We start from the raw sequence: 22,687 nt of genomic DNA, 5'->3' as shown, positions 1-22,687 counted from the left end.
AAAGCAGCATTAAATGCGGAGAGAAAGAAGGAGGAAGAGAAGGAGGGAAGGCAAGGGAAAGGAAAGAAGAAAGGGAGAGGAGAAAGAGAAGAGAAGGCAAGGAGAAGTAAGTAAGAAAGGGAAAGGAGGAAGTGGGGAACAAAAAGGGAGTTAGAATGTAAGAGGAGAAGGGAAAGGAAGGAGTTTTGACAAAAAAGGGGTGAGGAGGGGAAAAAGGGAAGAGAAAAGAAAAAAAGGGATGAGGTGGTTAGAGAGAGTTGAGAACAAATGCAAAAAAAAAAAAAAAAAAAAGGCAAACTTGATAAAGAAAAACACAAGCGACTGCGGGAGAAAAGGCTGAGGAAAAGGAAAGAAACACAAGAGGAATGAGGAGAGTGAGAAAAGTGAGGAAGATGTGGAAGGAAATGAAATAATTGTGGAAGGAAATGGCTGCCTGAGCCGCTGCCCAGGAGCACTGAGCCTATCTGACAGATAGGCTGACTATGGATAATCGCAGCATGCTGCGATTTGCTGCCCGTGAGCAGAGAATCGCTATAATTCTCCACTCGTGGACAGGGGGGGGCTGCACTTTCCATAGCAACGCTATGGAAAGCGTTCACTGTGTTCTTCGAAGTCCAGATACGGAATGAAAATCTGCCCGTGGACAGGCAAGGAAGAGTTAAGAAAAAGGGAGGGAGGTTTAATGGTAGACCCAGGAGAAGGGTGGGGAGTCTCTCTATCCACCAGGGGGAGCTGCAGCAACCAAGTACAGTCCTGGGGAAGGCAGCATAGCACGTTCTGTTTGCACCATAATGGGAGTCATCGTGGATCAACAGTCTCTGGCAGGAGAGCAAGATCTCATGCCCAGGTTGCATATATCTATATTACACTCAAGTTCGGGACTATGGAGCAATTCCAGCAAGGCTGGAATGTCAATCTCATTGGTTCCGATTTACAATTCCAGCAACCTGATTGGTTGTTAGTGTTGAACTTGAGTGTAATATAGATGTATGTGCCCAGGTTCTGGCCATTGCAGATTAGGGCATGGCCAGTGCAGGTTCTCCTGAAACTCCCAGTGGCCTAGAACAGTTCGGTACTAGTGTAGTATGTCTCCACCAGAAGACATGGGTTGGCTGGGCTGAGCTACAGGCAACACCCACAGCTTCACAGATTCCCGTGTCTGTACATCTCGCACACATCTTCCCATACACACGTGGACCGGACTCGGAGTCAGAGAAGTCCACTAAACCTCCCATATGAATGGCACAGTACATCCACTGGAATAGATACTGATAGACAAAGTTCAGCATCTTTAGGCAATACTGATGTCTAACTGTTCAGTGAGCCCCGAAAATAAATTTTACTCGTGGGCCCAAGGCACCCCAGTTTGACAAGTTTTAGCACATTACAGCAGGAAGGTCAGGCATCCCTTCCCCTGTCTTACTATAGAACTCTATGGGATCCAAGTCCGGTTTAGTAGAACCCTAGGGTGAGGCTTGCTTTTCCACCATAATATGGACAGCACAGCAGAATGATTTATACCATCTTCCCCAAGACATCAGCCCAACTTCTTACATTATGTCTTGGTGCTTTATTAAACATGTACGCATATTACGCTAGCTGAGAAGTGATCTGATGCATTGTAGTAGTGCATTTAATATTTCATTATAGACTTAAAAGTAACATTAACGGCACAGAAAATGCAGAACCCCTCCCCCCACCCCCCATGAAAGCCCCATAAAATACGTAGCATTTCTCCCATAAGACGAAGTCACTCTGATCCCTAATAATCCTCCCCATCCTTACACTGTCCTGAGGATCCTAAGCTGTAAAAATTAATTGGCTATATACTGGTCCCTTGGGGACCCTCATCTAGTGGCACGTTGGACATTTTGGTCTTCAGAACCGCAGCAATTCATCATGTCATCCATCCACAGGCATCAGAGGAAAGCCTTTCCCACACCATTACTCCACCTCCATTAGCTGACAGGAAGGGGTCATCGGTTCATGCTGCTTGCACCAAATTCTGACCTCCCATCAGCACGGGGCAACACAAATCTGGATCCATCTGACCGGGCAGTAATTTTCCGCTGCTCGGCGATACAATTTTTGCACTCTTTTGCCCTCTGAAAACTCATCTTTCTCTCAGACACAATGGTGCTGGATCTGGTCATCTGCTGTTCTAGCCCATCTGTGCTAAGGAACGGCGAGTTGTGTGTTCAGCATTGTATTCGGCTGCTCCTGCCTGTTGGTCAAAATGATTCCCGACATCCTCCTCTGACCCCTTTCGGTAACTAGTTGTTCCTGTCCACAGGATCTCCTTTTGTTGGCTGTCTGCACCATCGAGAGGAATAGAGCTGCTTGTACAACAGGCAGCCCTTCCGTTTCATCATTAGGGATAATAGGCTGAATCTATCCTGCACCGGGAAGTGGGGTGGAAGGAGACAAGGGTCGCTCATTCTCAGAGCACAAGGTGTCCCAGCAGCCGCACCCCGATCAGTCTATTGGTTTTCACCTATCCAGTCTAGGAGTGAAAATTTGTAATTTCATCAACTAAGCAGACAACCCCTTTAAGTGATACTCTATAGGGAGAAGACCCAACAGCCCTTACCTTCCCCTCTGTGGCACAGGCAAGACTACTATAGAACTCCAAACAAAGTAGCAGGATGGTGCAATATGTGCAACAGTATCAGCCATATCAATTGTAACAGAAAGTTGTAATTATGCCCACCATAGTGAATGATGGTCAAGGGAGGCACATGAGTATTGCACAAGACAACGCCAACCCCCCCCCCCCCCAAAAAAAAAACAAACAATAAAAAAAAAAAACGCACCACGCGATTCGGGGCTACTTTCTCCAGTTATATAGTCAAAGTTATGCTCTTCCACTAATACAAGTGAATGGGGCTTTCCATGCAAATCCTTTTTAGGTGTCCTCAGGATAGGTCATCAGTAGCTGATGACTGCGGTCTCCTGTTCGGGATCCCTGCAGATCAGGAGTCTGTCAGTGCCACAATACACAGGGCTTGGCGTGAAAGCCAATAGCTCCGACCCCTGTGTAATGGGCGCTTGTATTTGCAGGCACAGCGGTCATTTGTTTTAATGAGTTGCACCTACAATTACAAGTGCTGGCCATTACCCAAGGGTTGAAGCCAAATGCTTCTGCTCCGTACACTGACAGCGGGCGCTCGATCAGCTAGGGTACCGAGTGTCAGACCCCAGTCAATCAACTATTGAGGCTTTCCCTAGTAAGCCCCTTTAACTGAGGAACAGAAGAAATCCAGAATGGTCACCAACCGGTGGCAGTGCAGTTGTTGCAAAACTACAAGACCCAACACGCCATTAGTTGTAAGTCCGTGACAGCTGGAGAGCCATAAATTGAAGGCGGCTACCGATGTAAGAGATTTCATGACTAGTTGCCAGGTCAAAACTATGTGACCTCTAGGGTCCACCATGTACAACAATGCACCAAGTCTGTCTGGTTGGTGGCCAACAAGTTGGAGGTCTTTTAAAAAAAATAGCAAAAAAGTACAACAGGCAAGAAGCATGATAAAAACGTTTTTTTGCTAGAAAGCAACATCCAGCTAACAAGCTGCGAATACAAAACAGCCGACTTCACCGCGCCGCACAGCGTGACATTATCATTGGACAAGGCGAAGGTGTCCGTATTATATGGCTATCATACATCGCAAGCAGTTGTCTAAATGATGCGCCTCAAAACATAGGCTGTCGTTTTACAGAATCTCAATAAGATAAGAAGATCGCCAGTTCTGAAGAGCACAGAGATAGAAGAACCGCACCTCGCAGGAAGCGATAGACTCACGGGCAATAAATGCATAAAAACGAGATTAGATGCCTGCGCTTAGCTGCTTCAGAGGGATGAAAGAAGAGCTGGGAACTAATCAGAAACCTAAATCTTATTACCTTCCTCAAAAGAGCCACTTCAGCTAATAATCCCGGCATGAATAGCGAGATGTGACTCCTCGAGAGAGTTCAAAGGGATGAGGAGATTCACGAGAGAGTACTGAAGTTAAAGGCATTTTAATAAGAAACCGCCATGGGGTATAGTGTGGAAGGCTACGGGGAAGGGGGCGGTGGGGGTGGAGGGGTAGACTTAACAGGTTACCAGTATGTAAAATACATAATGCAGGGCAAGAGTGGAGCACTACGTAAGGCTGGCCATAAATTGGTCATACACATCTAAGTTAGTCAAATCTGCTGCCAGGAGACCCCGTCCCTGTACACATAAGATCATGGACTCAAAAAGGTTTAGAAGTTGGGGAAAAGAATCGGGCATGTCCAAACCTATATGCCATAGGAGATAAAATGGGTGCCAGAGGGATACGGCATCCACTCCCCCTTCCCCCAGCCCCCCCAACCCAATGCCAAACATGCAAGCTGGGCCAAGCTGAGCATGCATGGTTATAGCCGCATAGCTTGTAACAGCTATTGGCCAACAATTGTTACGGTCAGTTTGGTTGGTACCCTGGACATAACAGCCTATGAACATGCCCAACCGTATGGCATATCATGTTCCAAAAGAACACTGCACAAGCAAACTAGAGGGTGTAGTGGTGCAGCTGCCTTTCCAGAGGATTTGGCAATATGTGGGATTACTGAGCAAACTTTGGATGCTCCGGCCATGAGGTGGCACCCATAAGGCCAACAACAGGGAGAGATGTCAAGCCTTGGTCACACAACTACATTGTTGAAAAATGGACGACGGGAACGATAACGTAATCACCCCTTCAGCTTTGCTTTAGGAAATGGAAGACAGCTGTCTTCAAGACTCAATGGAATTTGGCATGATATGCTCGATATATCTATATTCTCCTCGGGACCAGATATTACTTCGACCCTCAATTGGAACCTGACTAAACAGAAGTGTGTATTTTAAGATAACTTTACACAGGGCGATTATCGCCTCAATAAAAATAGCTGGAAACAGTGAATTTTGGCAATGGTTGTCCTATGTACAAGTAGCCGCCAACAGGGGCACCAAGCAAGAATTTGTCATCCCCCCACCCCCCCCTAAAAAAGGCAACACAAATTAAGGGAACCTGTCACTGCCATCTTGCGCCTAAAACTAACTTCATTGGCTGGCCCATGTGTCTCCAGAATTAGGTTCTTAAGTTATCCCACCTGGCCGAGAGGAGCCATGCTGATTTGTGTGCTTGCTGAACCAACCATACCCCATTCTATTGCTATAGTTTTTCCGTGCACCAGGAACATGAAAAGCCGTCCATTAATAGGAGGCGTGGTTAGCTCAACAGTTCATGAATTAGCTTGACTCTTTGACCAGATGACTTCGCCACTGGTTTGACATCACAAGATAACTTTGGAACCCAGTTGAGGAGGTACATTGGCTCATTAGAAAAAGAAAGGCCATTAAAAAGGGATTGATTTTTCATTCCCACCTCTCAACACACAGCCAGTGAAGTTAGTTTTAGGGGTGAGATGGTGAGGACAGGTGTTCTTTAATGGCGCCCCAGTTCCTTTCTGAAGTGAAGGCAGGGATGGACTGTATCTGCCAGAATACTACCGCCCTTCTCTCAGCATAAAGTGCAGTGGAGATAAGTTTTCATCTCATCTTAAAGGATGATGCACTCCTAGGCCCAGATATTATACCCAATTGGAGGTCAACGGATGAAAAGTATCAGATAATAAGTGGTAGACCTCACAGGCGCTAAGATTTCACGCAAGACAATTTAAAGTGCACCTCTGGGTTTCAAAACAAAAGTGCTGTCCCAGGGCCTGAGGGTATATTACCTGTACTTGTTGTTCCCTGCTGCCCCCCCCCCCCCCGGATTCACTGGTTACGGGTTGTGTTTTTTGGCCATCCAAGATGGCTGATGCAAGCTTTAGACTACCTAATCCCCACAGTGCACTGAAATGGTTAGACTACCAATGAACCATTGGTCAGTGCTGATCATGTGCATTAGGCAGTTAGAAAATTGCTGCAGTCATACTGGATAGCCGAAAAAACAGGATCCGAAACCAGTAGATTGGAGTGGTGGCAACGGTCATATACTCTTTCTATAGGACAGAATTGCGTTCCGAAACCAGACGGTCACTTTCAAAGTTCAAGTTTCTAAATTATTGATTTATAGAAGATCAGAGTTTAAAGTTATTCTAGGATACAATGCATATACATCTCATTCCAGTTTACATTTACGTCTTATTTTTGCCATTGTGTAGGCTTTAGCCCCTTTAACAAAATCTGTACAGTGACATTTGCATGATTACAGTAGTAGATCTGCTGTCTTATTGTGACACTGCACATTGCTCTCCAGAGAGCCGAATGACAAAGCCAGCATTAACCATGACATCATTGACTCTGGAGACAGACAGGGCTGTAGACCAGCTGATGCCTTCTAATAGGTTCACAAACAAAGTGCATACAACTGTGCAATGGTCAGTGCTATTACTCATTTAAATTAATATTCCACCTGGGCCGAAATTACCACCCACAGATCATCATCTACAAAAAACATCCCAGGTAGGCGTCGGCAGTGCAGCAACTTGAGAAAAGCTAAAATTTTGATAAAAATTTTACAATACATGTGTGCAAAATTGAAATAAAAAAAAAGCATAAAAAACACTTGTTACACATTAGGAAAACTATAGTTCGACACTAATGGGCGGCTCCTTATAGAAATGGTCATCTTAGAAGATCAAATTATAGAAAATGTTTAAAATGTAAGAAAAATTCAATCTAAAATAACGTTTGAGAAAAAAAAAATTTAAGACAAATGTACAATGACAAAAATATAGAAAAAAATATAAAAATGATTAAAATAAAAAATTAATAAAGATATGAAAGTGTGAAAGAAACAAAAAATACAATATATGGAAAAAAAAAAAAACAACAACAACTGCGCAATAAAACATGAATAGAAATGCAATTCAAAGAAAAGACGAAGAAGAGAACTTTATTGTAAAGACACAGCCGATCCCGTCCGACAACCAAGATGAGCTCACCTCTGTAACAAACTGTCAACCACATAAGTTCCAAAAGCTGTCCGCCAAATTCGCAGACGTCGACTCCCAACATTTCCCACTTGGTCCCAATCATAGTCCAAACCAGATGCAAAAAAGAAAAATCAAAAATAGTTTTATGTCCAAGTATGAAACGCCACAAACTGGAGAAGGCGTCCCCCGTATAAGAATGGGAGGTCTGTGGCTTGGGTGCTGTTCTAAAGAGCCATCAAAGAAGACAAAGTGGAGAAATCCCCTTCACAAATCTTCCTTCTGGAAAGGAATACCTGAGCAGCAGAAGACGTAATGGGAAAAAAAAAATTGGGATTGTTGTCTGTAGGCAGCGATGATTTGCAGGCTGCGAGCCCTCCCCTCCCTGCTCGCACATCATACATATAGCGCCTGTGCTCCCCCCTCCCTGCTGCATGCACTGGCACAGCAATCCCCGCTCTATCAATCCCTGCAACTGCAATGATCTCATCCTTGTCTTTGCAGCACGCACGCACCAGAATACAAACACCAGCCTGGCTGCGGCAGAGGGAGGCCGGAGCGCCGCACAGCTGGGGAAAAAAATATATTAAAAAATTCCCTGGAGTGTCTGCTCCGCATCAGTCGCAATTATGTCACAGCGTTCATCAATGTAATCACTGCAGTATAGAGACATAATTGGATATAAATGTATCCGCCGCTGATACAATAAAAGGGATGGGCTCACCTTTACCGTTATGGCTACGGAAGCAAGAGTAATTCGAAGAGAGAGAGAAGTTGAATCAATCTTACAAGGAATGTTTTTTTAATGAACCATTTTCCATTTTATAGTGTATTTTTCTGATTTTTTTCCCCCATTCTGTTGTCTATACAAGACTATGGGAGCGGCCATCAGAGCTGCAGCGCACAGATAAGAAGGATGCTTGGTCGCAGGCAGGGTTGGAATCCGCTGTGGGCTCCCGCATGCGGAATCCGACCTGCCTGTGGACATGAATCTATACAAAAGAATCATGGACCAAAGATACAATGGACAGCAGTGTTGTGAGCATGTGCTATGACCTGTGCAGAGAGGGAGAGGTGGTGAGCTGTGACTATCCCCGATAGGGCTCTATGGAACAGTGTTGTGGGCATGCTTGGTGCCAAGAAGGATATCCCAAAAAAACCATTTATTTTTATAGGCTTAATATGAGAACTGGATTGTGCCTAGTGAAGGACCTGAGAGGACGGATCATTGCAGCAGAACCTTGTATCTTGCACCGGCCCATTGAGTACTGGACTAGGCATGACTTCTACCGTTCCTTTAAATGTGGAACGGCAAGTAGAGGAGCCTTCTATATAGTCAGTGCCTGACTAGCGGGCTCATTAGATGCAGCTCAGGTAGTTTAGTTTACTTAGTCCCTCGTACTCCATTTCCACAGTAATGGCTGGTAATGAGCAGGAACGGGTTATTTTAGAGCATATATTTGTTATAGGAGTAGTCGTGAACAGACGTGTATATCTTTACATCAAAATATGGTTATTGAGCGGGTATGTTATGGTGCAGAGTCAGGGTCATCAAGGTATTTTATTTTGAGGGGTGAGAGAGAAAATATATAATTGTGCTCCGAGTGGTCGACCGAGCGCGGGGCTCAATCCCCCTGATCCAGTCACGGCCCCCCGGGGGTTTTACTGTCGTCTTTGTAATGCGGATATGGCTAATGAGAGAGGCTGCAGAGGGAACAGGGTCAACGAAGAGTCACACCATTGGCCCCATACCTTTATACCTTTTGGAATTTGTCCGGACAGTTACGGGCTATGTTGTTGTAGGGTATAATTGAATTAGTAGTTTTCTTCCAAACTGCCATGGTCGGGCCCTCTGGTCCATCCATCTCATCGCGATGACCTTTCTAGCTATGAACAGGACCTCCCGTAGGAATATTCTATGGTAATGTTGCCACTGCTCCTCATCGAGAATGTCGAAAAGGCAGATTTCTGGGGTGGCGGGGACTGCAGAGAGCAAATTTATGACTTTGCCCCAGTATGATCAGATCGGCGGGCAGTCCCAGATCATATGCCAGAAATCGGCGTATGTGCAGGTACATCTGATGCAATGTGTGGTTGGGTTCCTGCCCATCTCACGTAGTCTCACTGGGGTGAGGTAACATTGATGGACTATGTATAGTTGGGTCATTTTGTTATTTGCTGAGGGAAAGACAGATGGGGGCGATTCTAATACCTCTTGGAAAGTTTCATCCGTCACTGTTGGAATCAGAGACTTCCATTTAGTTAGAGCGGGAGGGATTTCCCTGGCAGCCTTTGAAGTTGTTAGTTAGGGAATATAGTGTCGAAATGAGTCCCCGGGGCCCTTGCGATCTTAGTATTCCGATTAATGGGTAGTGGGATATGATGCTACTCATGGGTGGGAATTGCGTCTGAAGCGCATGTCGGATCTGTAGGTATTTATAAAAGTGGGATCGGGGGATTTGGTCTGGAGTTGCTCGAAAGATAACAGGATATTAGCGTTATATAGGTCTCCTAAACGAGCTATCCCGTGTTGTTCCCATACCTCTAGGTCGGTTAGTAACCGCAGCTCCCCCAGCCCAGGGTTCCTCCACAGCGGCAGGTCAGAAAACCCGTTCACCTCTCTAGCCTGGCGCCAGACTCGCATAGCCAGTCTATGGATGGGTAATATTTTGCCCTTTACAGTGGTGGCACAGCCCATTTATATCAATGAGAACTGTAATACTTGATTTACCCTGTGGGTTCCACCACAGATGATAGTTGGGGGTTCCAGCAACAGGACATCCTTTGATCAGCAAAAAGAGAAAGCCTTTAGGAAACCCTAAATCCAAAATTCGATTGAAAAAGGGTTAAGTACCTTTCTTCTATTCCTTTTACCTAGCAAGTATAGGTCAGGCACACATTTACGGTATACCTAGGAAGCCTATATAAAGAATAAAAATAGGCTCTCCTCCTGGTGTTTCACCTTGTACCATATTTTGTAAGAGTGAAGGGCACATGACCTACAGAAAGTCACAAATGCCCAGGCGTTAACATGAACTGGGTGATTTTTAATGGGGTTGTCCCACAAAAAGAGGTCATCACAAAATTGTGGGTTCTCGTGATTGGTAGACCCACTGATCAAGGAGGACATATCATGGAAAGAAGTTATAACCCCTGGTCCTGCAATTTCAGCATTACGTGGAATTTCCCTTTAAGAAACTCTTCCTCGACCCAGATGGGGGTTACATTTTCGCTGTTTGCACAGGATATATATTAAATCCAAGTTATTTGTTGGCATGTGTAGTTGAGTGCTGTCCTGCTGTTCGAGTTACCCAACCAAAGTCTAGTTATCATATTATACTCCAGGTGGTCCCATTGGGAGGGTGCAAGAGGCGCAAGTCATTTTCTAGGTCAACAATCTGGATGCGGATCTCTGTCCTCCAGCAAAACAAAAGTGGACATCAACTGAAAACATGTGTAGTATTGCGAAACACCTCTCCGTGAGATTTCCCCTGTTGAGTACATGAAGGGTTCACAGAGGGCGGTCTTGCATAGGAAATTTAAAACCGGAATGAGGAGATCAAAAGATCCATCATAAGAGACCCCATGGATGCGGCTCTGCTCACAGATCACATCTGGTTAGATAAAGAGGTTCAACCTATGTATTATGCACAGTGTGTGTAATCCATCTTGTTCGCATGAACATAACGCAAACGACACAATTACTTTAGAGGAAACCAAGCTACAATAAAGATGCAATATGCCACTCAAGGTCCAGAAAACACAGAGTCTACTCTATAGCTTCTGAGGACATAAATGCAATATAAGCAAAGCGAAGTGCTCTACAGTACAAGGACCCTTGTCGAAAAGCACACAACCCAAACCAAGGCTAAACACTTGGACACCTGACAGAGGTTGTGGTTGACCTCTGTGCTGTGAATTGATATACAGAACCAGAGGATTCACGGCCTTGCTGGAAGACCCATCTGGCGCAAAAAGTTTATTGGGACACCACGTTTATATCAAATTGACACCTTGATAGTGACCCAATGAAGGTGTAAGTTTGGCACCGAAACGCATTGTCAAAAACCCTGCTGCACCCAAGGAGTCCAGTGACCCGATGAAGGGGTCCGATTAGATGAACGGTCTTGCTACCCGAGGCCCTAAAAGTGGTCCCCCCCCCCGGCCTATAAAAGGCCCTCGAAGGCTCCTTGTGTGTAGTGACCTCTTATTCCGCTTGTGTAGAGCTTGTTGACCACTAGACGCCCTTTACGACACAGAGAAGAGACTTCACCCCGTTACCAGAGTCTGAGAGGGGCGCATTATTGGGATGTGAGAAGCTGGATGGTCTTATCGATGAATTGTCCCCATTCTGTCCAGACTGTTAGGAGGTGTTGGGACCAGTGGATGTGTGAGAGCACACAAGGTGACTGAGCTCAGGACACCCCTGACAGACCACCAGTAGAGAGGAGCATCTGACCAGACTGTTAGTAGGTGTTGGGACCAGTGGATGTGTGAGGGCACACAAGGTGACCGGGCTCAGGACACCTCTACAGACCACCAGTAGAGAGGAGCGTCTGACCAGACTGTTAGGAGGTGTTGGGACCACTGGATGTGTGAGCGCACACAAGGCGACCGGACTCAAGATGCCCTCGATAGACCACCAGTAGAGACGATTGCCTAGTCGGCCAACAAGTACAAGCAATTCCAAGGGTTTCATTGTCTGCCATCCAGAGTAAGGTGGGGCCATCGCTACACCCCTGTGTCTGTTGGAACCATTTACAGGTGCTTGGCTGAAGGACATTTGGTCACTGCTATGGAGTTGAACCGGGTTTTCTCTAGCAACAAACTCAGGTTTAGTTTGGGCACAGATGACGTGTTCATGTCTGGAGACCTCTGGGTGAGCGCTTCAATCCTGGTTTTGCTGTGGAACGGCACACTGCCCCCACTGCTGGTGTGGTGGTCAGAAGGACGGGGGTGGGAGAGGGCCATCGCATATGACAGTCACCCCAAAAAACACAGACAAATACCCCCAAAACACACCTTTCCTCAAGGTGACGCAGTATGGTTGCCATATTTGACATTCACCTTCAATTGGAGCCGCCCACTTCTGGGTCTATATAAAATTCATTTAAAGGAGCAATTCCAATTCTGGTTTAGAAGAACTTTATTTTTCAATCGTCGTCGCACCCTGCTGGATACAAACCAGTATCTAGAGAAAGGAAGTCATTGGCCTTGTAAAAATGATCATTGCTTTACAAGCCCATTATTTTGCTCCGCTGATCAAGATAAAAATTTGCAAGAATTTATTTATTTTAAGGCCGATTTGTATAAACATTGTTAGTAGCTCCTAATTTTATGTCCAACTCAACAAGGGATGTCAAAAAAGGAACAGATGGATGTTGGCTGTAGGCGACCTCTAGATCCGGGGCATTCAACAGAAGTTCAGAGAGGCTAAGTTATTTATATCGGATGGGTGCATGGTAACAAAAAAACTAGACTAACGGGGTGAAAAGGGAATTAAAAATGATTGATTCCTGTTGGGTATAGTATAAAAACTAACATACGCCACCCGTATTAAACAACACAGTAAACAGAAGTTTAAAAAAAAGTGAAGAATGTGGAGACATCACCTTAGGGTAAGAAACAAGTAGGTCAACAAACAGAATAAAAACCCTGTATCACAAGCAAGTCACAAGAGCATTTAGCCCTTAAGGAAATTATTAAGGAGTTTTTTTTTACTTTTTGGAGCTTTTTTGGTTTGAAATTCCAATCCCTGTGGACTGTAGAGTCTCCAGGTCATCCTTAGAGGCCATCTTCTGACCAAAACGACTGAAACAGTAACTGAAGGTCTGCACTGGCAAAACGACGGTTTTGAGACAAACCAACCAGTAGGGTTTGTGAAGTTCTTTAAAAGGATCCACCCTAGTCCATCCATGCACTCCAGGTGAAGACCTTTATTCATAGACCACCACTTCAACGCAGCCCAAGTATTCTCTGTAATGTCAAAATTGGAGAACAGTCTATAGCTACCAACTGGAGGAGACCTCCTAATTATCCGGACCAACTCCCGCTAATTTCTGGAAGCCAGTTATTTGACCTTATTGAGCAGTTTGAGGAACCTCGTAGAACTGAGCATTAAACTTTGCCACGGACCAGGCACTCAGCTGACTAGAAGGAACATCCTCCACCAAAAGCTAAACTGCATTTCCAGCTCCTCATCATTACAGTTTCTCAGACAGGTTATCATCCAGATTACATTAGCAGATACTTCATCTATCATTTGGTTGTCACATTCTTTCCTATGGTAAAGACGCTGACCCCATTGAAAATCCCCCAAAATCCTTTGAAATGACTGCGATATCACATTACACCTTTCCTCCCCTTTGAAAAGTGGAAAAAACAGCGGAAAAAGTAGTCATCCAAAAAGATTCATCTTGGGTAAAGCAAAGTCATATGATGAAACACTGGTCTCCATATCGGGATTCATCAAGATTTAGGTGTGGTATACTTTTGCTTAATGGGACGGTGAAGAAAAGTAAACGATTTGATGATTTTCCGGTATAATGAAAGATGGGAATGGAAAGTGATTAAAAGAGTATTCATTGGAATGTCGATAGTGGCCAAGCATCAAAGTTCCCACTGTCAAACCAGCCGCTATAAGGGATTGGGAAGATGGGGCTTTTGTCAACCGTCTTGCATGGCACAAAGTTAAAAGGGTTGGCTCCTTTTTTAGCAACTATTGGCCACAGGCTGTGTGGAGTATTGTGGAAAACCCATTACCTAAACCTTACATTTTTTATTTTTATTTTAGCCCTTTCCAATCCTCTGTCTGACGTCTGAAGACATTATGATTTAAGGCTGTACAGCTCCGATGTTGGAAGACGTTTGTCAGGGTTCTCTTACTGTATATTGCCAGCCTCTCTGCTGTCGGAGCCTATCCAATGTGTCACCTCATGCAGTACTGGCTTTAGCCAGCATATAGCGCAGTTGTTACATGGCAGAAAAAGAGTAAGCCCCCTAGGAAACCAGGATACAAATTGGATTAGAAGGGGTTAAATAAAAACTGATTAACTTAGACAAAAAGTGACGAATGAATGGGAGGTAACTGGACTGAGAAGATGTCGTACTGCTCACCTGGGCACCACCGCTTGCTCAAAATGGCGAGACCCCCACTGATCATAAAGTTACCCCCATCTTATACATGGGGCAGAACTTTAGATTTTTAGGTAACTTTTTAAGAAGAATGCAAAATCTAACAACCTGCCAGACCTTAAAGGGGTTGTCCCGCGGCCAAAACAAAAAAATGTTCACACCCCAGTCCCCCATGATAAGCAAGCATTACAAACTACCCATGTAAATCGTTTTTGTAGAGCATTTCTACTCACCATGAAGCTGTTTCATGAAGTTAAGAAAATCTTCTTCCAAGATGGCCGCCATCATTTCCCAAGGTGCACCGCTGGTCTTCTCCCATGGTGCACCGTGGATGTTCTTCTCCAGTCTGAGCTCCACTGCAGATTACAGCCACCTCATTGGCTGATTGGCACCCTGTGATGGGTCGGAGCTATGCGATGACGCTAAGGGGGAGGAGCCAGGACGCAGCTCGTGAGCCCGGACCCAACAAGAGAGGATTCTTCTCTGCGCAAGCGCGACTGTTGCGGTGACCAGAGAAGGCGGCTTCAGTCGTCGCCATGGAGACGGGGACGCCAGCAGCGGTGGGGGTAAGTGTATAACCTCTGTATGGCCAATATTTAATGCACGATGTATATTACAAAGTGCATTAATATGGCCATACAGAAGTGCCTAACTGCACTTGCTTCTGCGGGACAACTCCTTTAAGAACCAAAACATTCATGTGTGGGTTTCTCGAAGGATGAAACCAAAAAACGGATGGTTGACTTTTTTGGAAAATTCATGCAGTGGCATTTGGCGATTTTTTTTTTTTTTAATTTGTGCCAAAATGACCAACTTCTATTTGGGAGGAATTGGGGACACGTTATTGACCCTTTAACTAGACGTGAATATCCTACGTGAATGGGATTAAGCTGCAAGACCACACACAGCCTATAGACAAGGGTGGCGCTGTTGCTGGAAGAAAGCTTTTCCGGTCTCTGATAACCCCTTCAAGTACAGTCAAGTGCCACTCTTGTGGCTACAAATGCCACCTAAAGCTAGAGGCTAATTCTTGGGTAAACAGAGCGAGGGGTCGCGGTACTTTGTGTCGGCTCCCGGTAATTGCCATGATTCATGATCGCGTTTGTAGTGCGCAGATAATTTATTTTCTTAAAAACATGTAAATCTCTCGTGTCCCGACTGCGGTGCCAGGTAACAGATGCTGCGGATCGCTGCCAAGTAGAGGCATTACTCATGAGCCATGCAGCAGCTGTCTGCGGACGCCAATGTCACATACTATTTGTACACTTGATGAGCGTAACCCCTCGACCATCATTTCCTAAAAATGTGGGACCCCGCGGCTGCGGTAGGGGGGTGTTACGAGCTGCTGCACCACCCAGAGCCGACAACCGCTCACCTATTCCCCCACACAGGAGAACGGGCGTCACCGATCCGATGCAAATCGATTCTACAGAAGTCATTCTGCTCCGTTCTATGCTGCTCATTAATTACAGAAGCCTTCCCCTTGGCATAATTTACAGTGTTTTCTCGAAAATACGCCAGTCTCGTGCCAACGATGCTGCAGGATGCCAGCTGATGGGAGATATTTTCATACATGTTCATATTTAGCCACAAAATGCTATGGATCTTATTTTTAAAGAGACACGAACAAAATACGATAAATCGGCAACATTCCATCACATCCCGGCTTTTATAATGGGATCCAAATGGTAAATGGAAAAAAAAATAAAAGTTTCAGGGGAGGCGGCCATTTTTCTCCACCATTTGGGTAGATCCATGGGAACAATACCTGAAGGGCCTTGTATATGGCAGTTGAGAAATAAGTTAATCAACTGATTGTATCTTGTGTGTGGAGGGGTTGGACATAAGTGAAGTAGAAGTCAATGTTCCTCATGTTGGGGGGGGGGGGGGGGGTGAAGTCTTCCCAACTCCAATCTGGCTATTAGAATAATCACGAACACTTCTGAAGTAATCCGCGATACAACATGTAATATTACACTCCAGATCCCTCTTGTACCCTTAGCGAATTCTCCATCTCCCCGTCCTTAGGCAGAGAGTTCTGATGCGAGGGGACTCAGTACCTTGGTGTTGCTGGCACGTAACATGTGCCCAGAGTCTTTAGTCCAATTTGAAGGGTCTCCTGTTGCTAAAAGTCATTAGAATCAGTTCTCTCTCTGCCCCCCTTCACCAGGTAAGAGTATACAAATATCCTGCCATCGGAGCACACATTGTGCATGAGCACTTTAAGTGACCCTCCAGTCCTCATACAAAGTTTTTCCAGGGATGGAGGGAGGTTGTTATATTGCCTGGTGCCACCCTTTTCTTGTTCCACAACCAATACACGTATTCCTGGACTCGCTCTCCATATGCCCAACATGGTGATGGCACTCCTATCACTACTCAGACAGTACATGCTGCTGCCTGATTGGCCAATGCCACTCATGTGAGTAGCACTGGCCAATCAGAGAAGCATGTAATGCCTTAGCCTAATGAGGAAGATGGAACAATACCTCTACAGCGCCACCTATTGGATGGCAGTATCCCTGCAAATCAAAGTTAGACCCTTTAAACAAGTCTTTATAATTTGGCCAAAAGAATGCACTACCAGTGCCCAACATGCATTGGATAGTCCAAGAATTGTAGTGGCCATCTTGGACGTGCGAAGAAGGGTCCCAGGGACAGGTGATTGGGTGAATGAGGCAGGAAGAGAATGGTACCAGGTATAATTTCTTCTTCTTTGTCCTGGGACCAGAGGATCGCTTTAAAAGGGGTTACCTTAAGATCTAAAATTTATCCCCCATCCACAGGATAGGGGGTTAACTGTATGATCGTGGGGGTCTCATTGTTGAGACCGCCACTGATCCTGAGAAAATGTGTCCCGTGCTCCCCCTTCATACTACAGGTTTACTGCACCCCTCTACATGGTCTGGAGCGGCGGCGGTCACCCACGCGCGGTGCCGCTCCATTCACTTTCAGTGACACTGCTAGAGATGGCTGGGGTACAAGCACTCGGCAATTTTCCGTCAGCCCCAATGAAATTAAGCGTCGGCAATGCATGCTCCGCCATTGCTGCAGTCAATGCAACCTGCAGGGCAGGTCTAAAGGCATCCCTCAAGTGACAAAAAGAGGGACACGGAACCCCCTTTCTCAGGATTAGAGGGGTCTGAGACCCCCCCACCGAATAAAATTATCCCCTATCCTGTAGCTATCCTATGGAGAGGGGATATCCTCTTTAAGGAGACTGACTAAGAGGCAGCTTGCTGACGCAGAATGCCTCCTAACCATTGCTCTGCCTAGCCTGGTCCACCCATTATAGGAGGGGAGAGACCCCCGTTTATCAGTTTTACGCCTCTTTCCCACAAACGTATTATTAGCCTGCCGTTTTCACAGTTGGCCAATATACGCTGTGATCTGATGCATTGGAATCCAATGCATCAGATCACATGACCGTATTCCTGAGACATAAAAATGCCTGGCCAATATAGCTCCGGGTGTTTTTACGTCGGGCCCAAAAGATAGTCCTGGAACTATCTTTCAGGCCGGAATACGTCAGCCGCTGCATGGGCTCCTATGGGAGCCAATGACAGCGGCTGAAGGTGGGAGGGAGTTTAGCAGCGTGGCTGCTAAACTCCCTCCCTCTGCTCTCCTCGCTGCTCGTAGGCTCACCTCTGCTCTTCTCCCCGCTGGCTCTTTGCAATGGGAGGGGGCGCGATGGGAGCTAGGCTCTGCCCCTCCCCACAGCCAGCAATGGGAGCAGACAGGGCGGCACTTAGTTCCATCATAGTCCAGCCCCCTCCCATTTCAAAGAACTAGCCGGGAGGAGAGCAGAGGTGAGCTGGTGAGGGGGAGGGAGGGGAAAGGGGCGACGGCATGGTGACCTCGACGTATATACGCCCATGCTGTGTGAACGGGCGCACAAATGGTAGATTTGCATGCCTGTTCACGAGCTTCTACTCCCCAGATGGTAGCGTACATTGGCCAGCCGTAAAAACAGCGTCCAAAACACTTGTGTGAAAGAAGCCTTAGTCTCATGCACACGGGCGGATTTGATTTACGGAATCTGCAATCCGAACAACCCGCGCAGGAGATCTGCTGTACTACTCGCCCATAGGAAAGCATAGAGCTTCCTCCGCTCCACACACACACATACAGATTTTAACTATAGGAGCCACATGCAATAGTTCCCCCGCACACTTCTACATGCGTGAATCACTGGTCCACGAGCGGACGTGGGTAAGATTTGATCGGTCATATTCCAGATTTGGGAATTCCTTTTATTTCCTACAGTTTTAACCCCTAAAAGTCGCAGTTATTACGTAATTGGCGCCATCCCTTTTAGGAGGGAGCGATTCCATACACCCCATTGGTTCACTAAAGGCATTCACTGTTTGGGCGAGGGGGGGGGGGGGGGGATTAGCTGAGCGGTCATTTGATTTCAGGTTTATTGTTGCAGAACGTATGAGAGCACAATAGAGTCATTAGTTTGATACTGGCACGGCCGCCAGTTTAAATTAAAGATGCCCATTTGACACGGTGCCAAGAATTCCAATATCTGTCCGGCCGGGGACTGCAAATAATAAACCGCGACATTATTTCCAAGGCGAGGGGGGTTAAAGAAGAGATGCACGGCATTGTTCCCATGAATAATTAAGGTAATCTCCGTATAAATAGCTGGACATCAGAAAGGGGGAGACGACACGTTCACCCAGAGCAGATCATGTTCTGTGCCGGCATCTGATAAAACAAGATGACGCGCGAATCACCGCAGGGCCCAATAAAACACAGAACTACGCAGTTAGAAATAGCAGAAAAATGCTCCGTGTCCGTGGAAAATCTGTAGCGTTGTTCGAACCTTCCTCATAATCCGGTGGTCTGCGACCTGTGCCTCGCCAGCCGGTGCAGAACTACAACACACAGCATGCTCCTGCAGCCTCTGGTGCTCTGGGTATTGTAGTTCTGCAACCACGGCTTTAGTGTGATACGTCTGCTGACCCCTAATCATGGAAACACAATGGGGCTTATTTCCTAATACTGCAGAATGTTAAAAAGTTACACATTTTTGCCTCAGTAGCTCCACAAGAATTTAAAAAGTTTGACTTTTTGCGCCAGCCCCTCTACTTTTTCCAAGAAGTGGGGTGTGGCTACCCCAGACCAACAGATGTATGATTTACACCAGAACTAGTGTGAGTTATACCAAAAACTTACCTCAGGTCAGACTTTACATATATTTGTAAGGTGGCGCACGGGGCTGCGTCTCATGCAGTGTACCACGCCCCAGAGGAAATCATACAAGGATGTCGGGCTTAGGAAATTTTCACCGTGGTCTAAAAAAAAGTTAGTCTTAAAATGCGCCATATAAAAAATGCTAATTTAAGCCCCCCCTTCTTCAGACTAGTCGGAAAAACTGTCCAAGAGTGTCTAAACAAAAAAAAATACATAGTAAATGTGATGCAAAACGGTTTTTTGACCCAATTTGCACCTATTTCAACTAGTCAATAAGCCCCAGTGTAACAAACTGACGGTCCCATAGAAGGCAACTGGAACCCTGAAGGACTACAGCAATACTTCATCCATGCAATCTTGTCCCTAAGGGGGCGATAGAGATGCCAGTTATACGAGCAGCACTTTCAGCCCGAGCAGGTCTCCCTTTTTCTTTATGGGCATCATATAGTGCCCAAATACAGGGTGTGGAAAACAAAGCTCAGTCAATAAACTAAATGTGGCATCCAAGCCGTTAACCCTTTAAATGCCCCGAACGATGTTCGGATGGTGGGGGTCCCAAACGGCCCCAGCAAGGAGATCGAGGCTTGCCGTGCAGTTGTCATGGCACCAGGAGGCCTTCTGAAAGGCCCCAGGGCTGCCATTGCAGAGTGCCTGTCAAGCCATACCCATGGCGTGGCTTGATAGAATGCTTGTCAGAGTGTGGTATAATGTAATGCCATCATACTACAGCAACAATCAAAGCAGCACAAGTTCTTGTCTCCTATGGGGACTATAAAAAAAAAAAAAAAAAAAAAAAAGGGAAAAAATCTTAAGTTTAAAAAAAGTTTTACATTTTTTTTTAAAGTAATAAAAAGTTAAAAAAAAAAAAAAAAAAACCCCTTTGCAATATTTATGATAAAAGAATCTAAATACAAAAAATAAAAATACATATGTGCTATCGCTGCGCCCATAAAAGTAAGGCATTATTTACCCCGCACGGTGAACGTCGTTAGAAATTAAAAACACCGAACGCCAGAATTGCCCTTCTTTGGTTCCCCAGTCTCCAAGAAAAAAAATTGTAATAAAAAAAAAAGTCGGATGTACTCCAGAACTGTATCATTAGAAACTACTGGACAACCCGGAAAAAGTTAGCCCTGGGAAAACTAGGTAGAAGGAAAAATAAAGTTATGGCTGTCAGAAAAAAAATATCAAAAAGTATTAGAAAGAAACCCCCCAAAAACTATAAATTTTGTATCGTTTTTAAGTAGTACTGACCCATAGATTATAGTTATGTCATTTCTGTTGGTGTGTGTAAACCATAGAAACAAGACCCTTCCAAAGATGGCGGAATTTTGTTTTTTTCCTCCCCATTTCACAACACTAAGAACTTTTCAAAAGGTTTTTCAGTACATTAAATAATACATTGAAAAATACAACCAGTCCTACAAAATACAAGCCCTCGGACAGCTACGTCGATGGATAAAAAAAAAAAAAGTTATGATTTTTTAAAAGGGAGAGGAAAAAATAAAAAATGTGAGGACCATGTCTTTAAGTGGTTGTGGTTCGGATCCTCATTCATTAGCCAGAGTGTAGAGCATCTCTGGAGGACCTCGCACGTCCATGTATTATATGGGTAGCCCATCGATTTCAATATCAACTGTGTAATTCTTTATTTGTCCTGTGGAGGTGCTGTAGGGAAACTGAACACTAGCAGCCAAGCTCCTTTTACAATGATCGAGTTCTATCTTTGTGGCCAGTTTTGAGGAGGTCCAAACCAAGAGGAATGTCAAATATACCCATATATAGGCACCAGGACACAAATGTACAATTGTATATTTTTTATATTCTTGTTGCAAGGGAAATTAGACTGGAGTTCACTGCCAAGGAGGTAATAATAGCCGCAGATGCCTATTAAAAAAGATGAACACATAACGGGATCTACTCCTCGCACAGCAGATGAAGAAATCCAGGGGATGTTCAGCCAGGAAATTAGTCTGAGATTCACTCATGGAGACCAGGAATATTTAGGGGAGGATTTTTGCTGTGGCTTTTTCTGGATCCACACCTGGAATTCTGAGACAAGCCCTGTGTATGCCTCTACAGCATCATCTATTGGGAGACTGCATTCTTGCAAGTCAAAATCTGACCCTTTAACAAGCCTTATAACAATATCTAGGAATTATGGATCAAGACCAGAATCTCTGGAAAGAAAAAAAGATAACCATGACAGACTGTTTTGGGGTTTTTGCCCCTCACAATATACAACAGGTTGCTGGCTGGCAGAGAAGCCAATGATGTGGGTCAGGAGGTATATAGTTTCTCCCTAGGGAGAGAACCCAGCAGGTATGAGGAGACTTATAAGGCCATTCATTCTCCTCCGAGAAGTTAACATAGAAAGAGCAAGAAGGAACAATGCCTCTACAGCGCCGCCTACTGGAAGGTAACATTCCTACAAGCCCTGTGTATTCTCCATTTGTCACTGAACCTCCTGTATATAGTGTAATTTGGCCATACATTAAGAGATCGAATGATGCCATTGAACTCCGGTCCTCACCTCTCCGATCCTATAGAAACCAACAGTAGTTATGCGCACAATGAACAGCATATGACCGCTACCAATTGCTCGCTGTTTCGGAGTGATGGGCTCTTGTGTTGGGTGAAGGACCCACATTGGAAGCGGCACATGCTTATTTTACACTAATCAGTGGCTTGCACAATAAGCCTGATCAGCCTCATCTGGTCGATCACACCATGCATTTGTGGTTGCGTTGGTTGAAAACTTTGTGAAGTGACAGATCACATTTTTGGCAGACAGATCTCATGTCATTGGCCATTGCAAATGATCATTCACGTTAATTTTGCAGTTGATGGTCACCCAAAAATGGCCATTTCAGGCAATTATTTCAAGTGCATAACCACCTTAAGGCTGTTGCCAACCAATCATCTTTCCTCTGTGCAATGGGTAGGAGTTTGCACTGCCTGTGATTTGCTGCTGCACAGGAACAGTCTACGCCTCTCGTGGGCCTTACATCCTATCAGTCTCCTGCTTACAACTTGGAACAAACCTACACAACTATAGCCGGCAGCTAAAGATGGTCTCAGAGGAGGTGTACAGAAGCTGTCTTTAAACTTCTAGGAGGCAGTCTTCAGGTGCAAGAAGAAGCTGAAAGCCAGCCGAAGGGGTACAGAGCTCAGGTGATTAAATTTAGAAATATAAAAAAATAAGATACAGTACTGTATATAAGATTGTTACATTTGCAGAAAATGTTCTGCTATTCACCCCTTTGGCCACTAGAGGCACAGTTCCATTGGCAGATTGCTCATTTACCCTCCAGCAGTGAAGTCTCTTGCCAAGGTAAAATATTAAATGTAAAACCGGTAATAGACAATGTATGAAAGCGCCATTGTACAGGACTCTGCCTGT

The 22,687-nt window shown here is 45.3% G+C and overlaps 1 protein-coding gene across 2 annotated transcripts in view; it reads right to left on the bottom strand.

Annotated features, from left to right (window-relative positions):
• ARHGDIG (Rho GDP dissociation inhibitor gamma) overlaps positions 1-22,687 on the bottom strand; it is a 57,027-nt gene that overhangs the window by 20,745 nt on the left and 13,595 nt on the right. The window contains exon 1 of one of the 2 annotated variants that reach the window (XM_066576695.1): positions 6,961-7,210. The exons of the other annotated variant lie outside the window; for it this stretch is intronic. Coding sequence (XP_066432792.1) covers positions 6,961-7,054 — 94 coding nt within the window. The 5' untranslated portion in view covers positions 7,055-7,210. Of the gene's footprint in view, positions 1-6,960; positions 7,211-22,687 lie in introns of those variants that run through there. 2 annotated transcript variants of the gene reach the window in all.

This window comes from Eleutherodactylus coqui, chromosome 8 (genome assembly GCF_035609145.1).
Source record: "Eleutherodactylus coqui strain aEleCoq1 chromosome 8, aEleCoq1.hap1, whole genome shotgun sequence".
NCBI lineage: Eukaryota > Metazoa > Chordata > Amphibia > Anura > Eleutherodactylidae > Eleutherodactylus > Eleutherodactylus coqui.
This window is presented reverse-complemented; position numbering and strand designations above follow the sequence as displayed.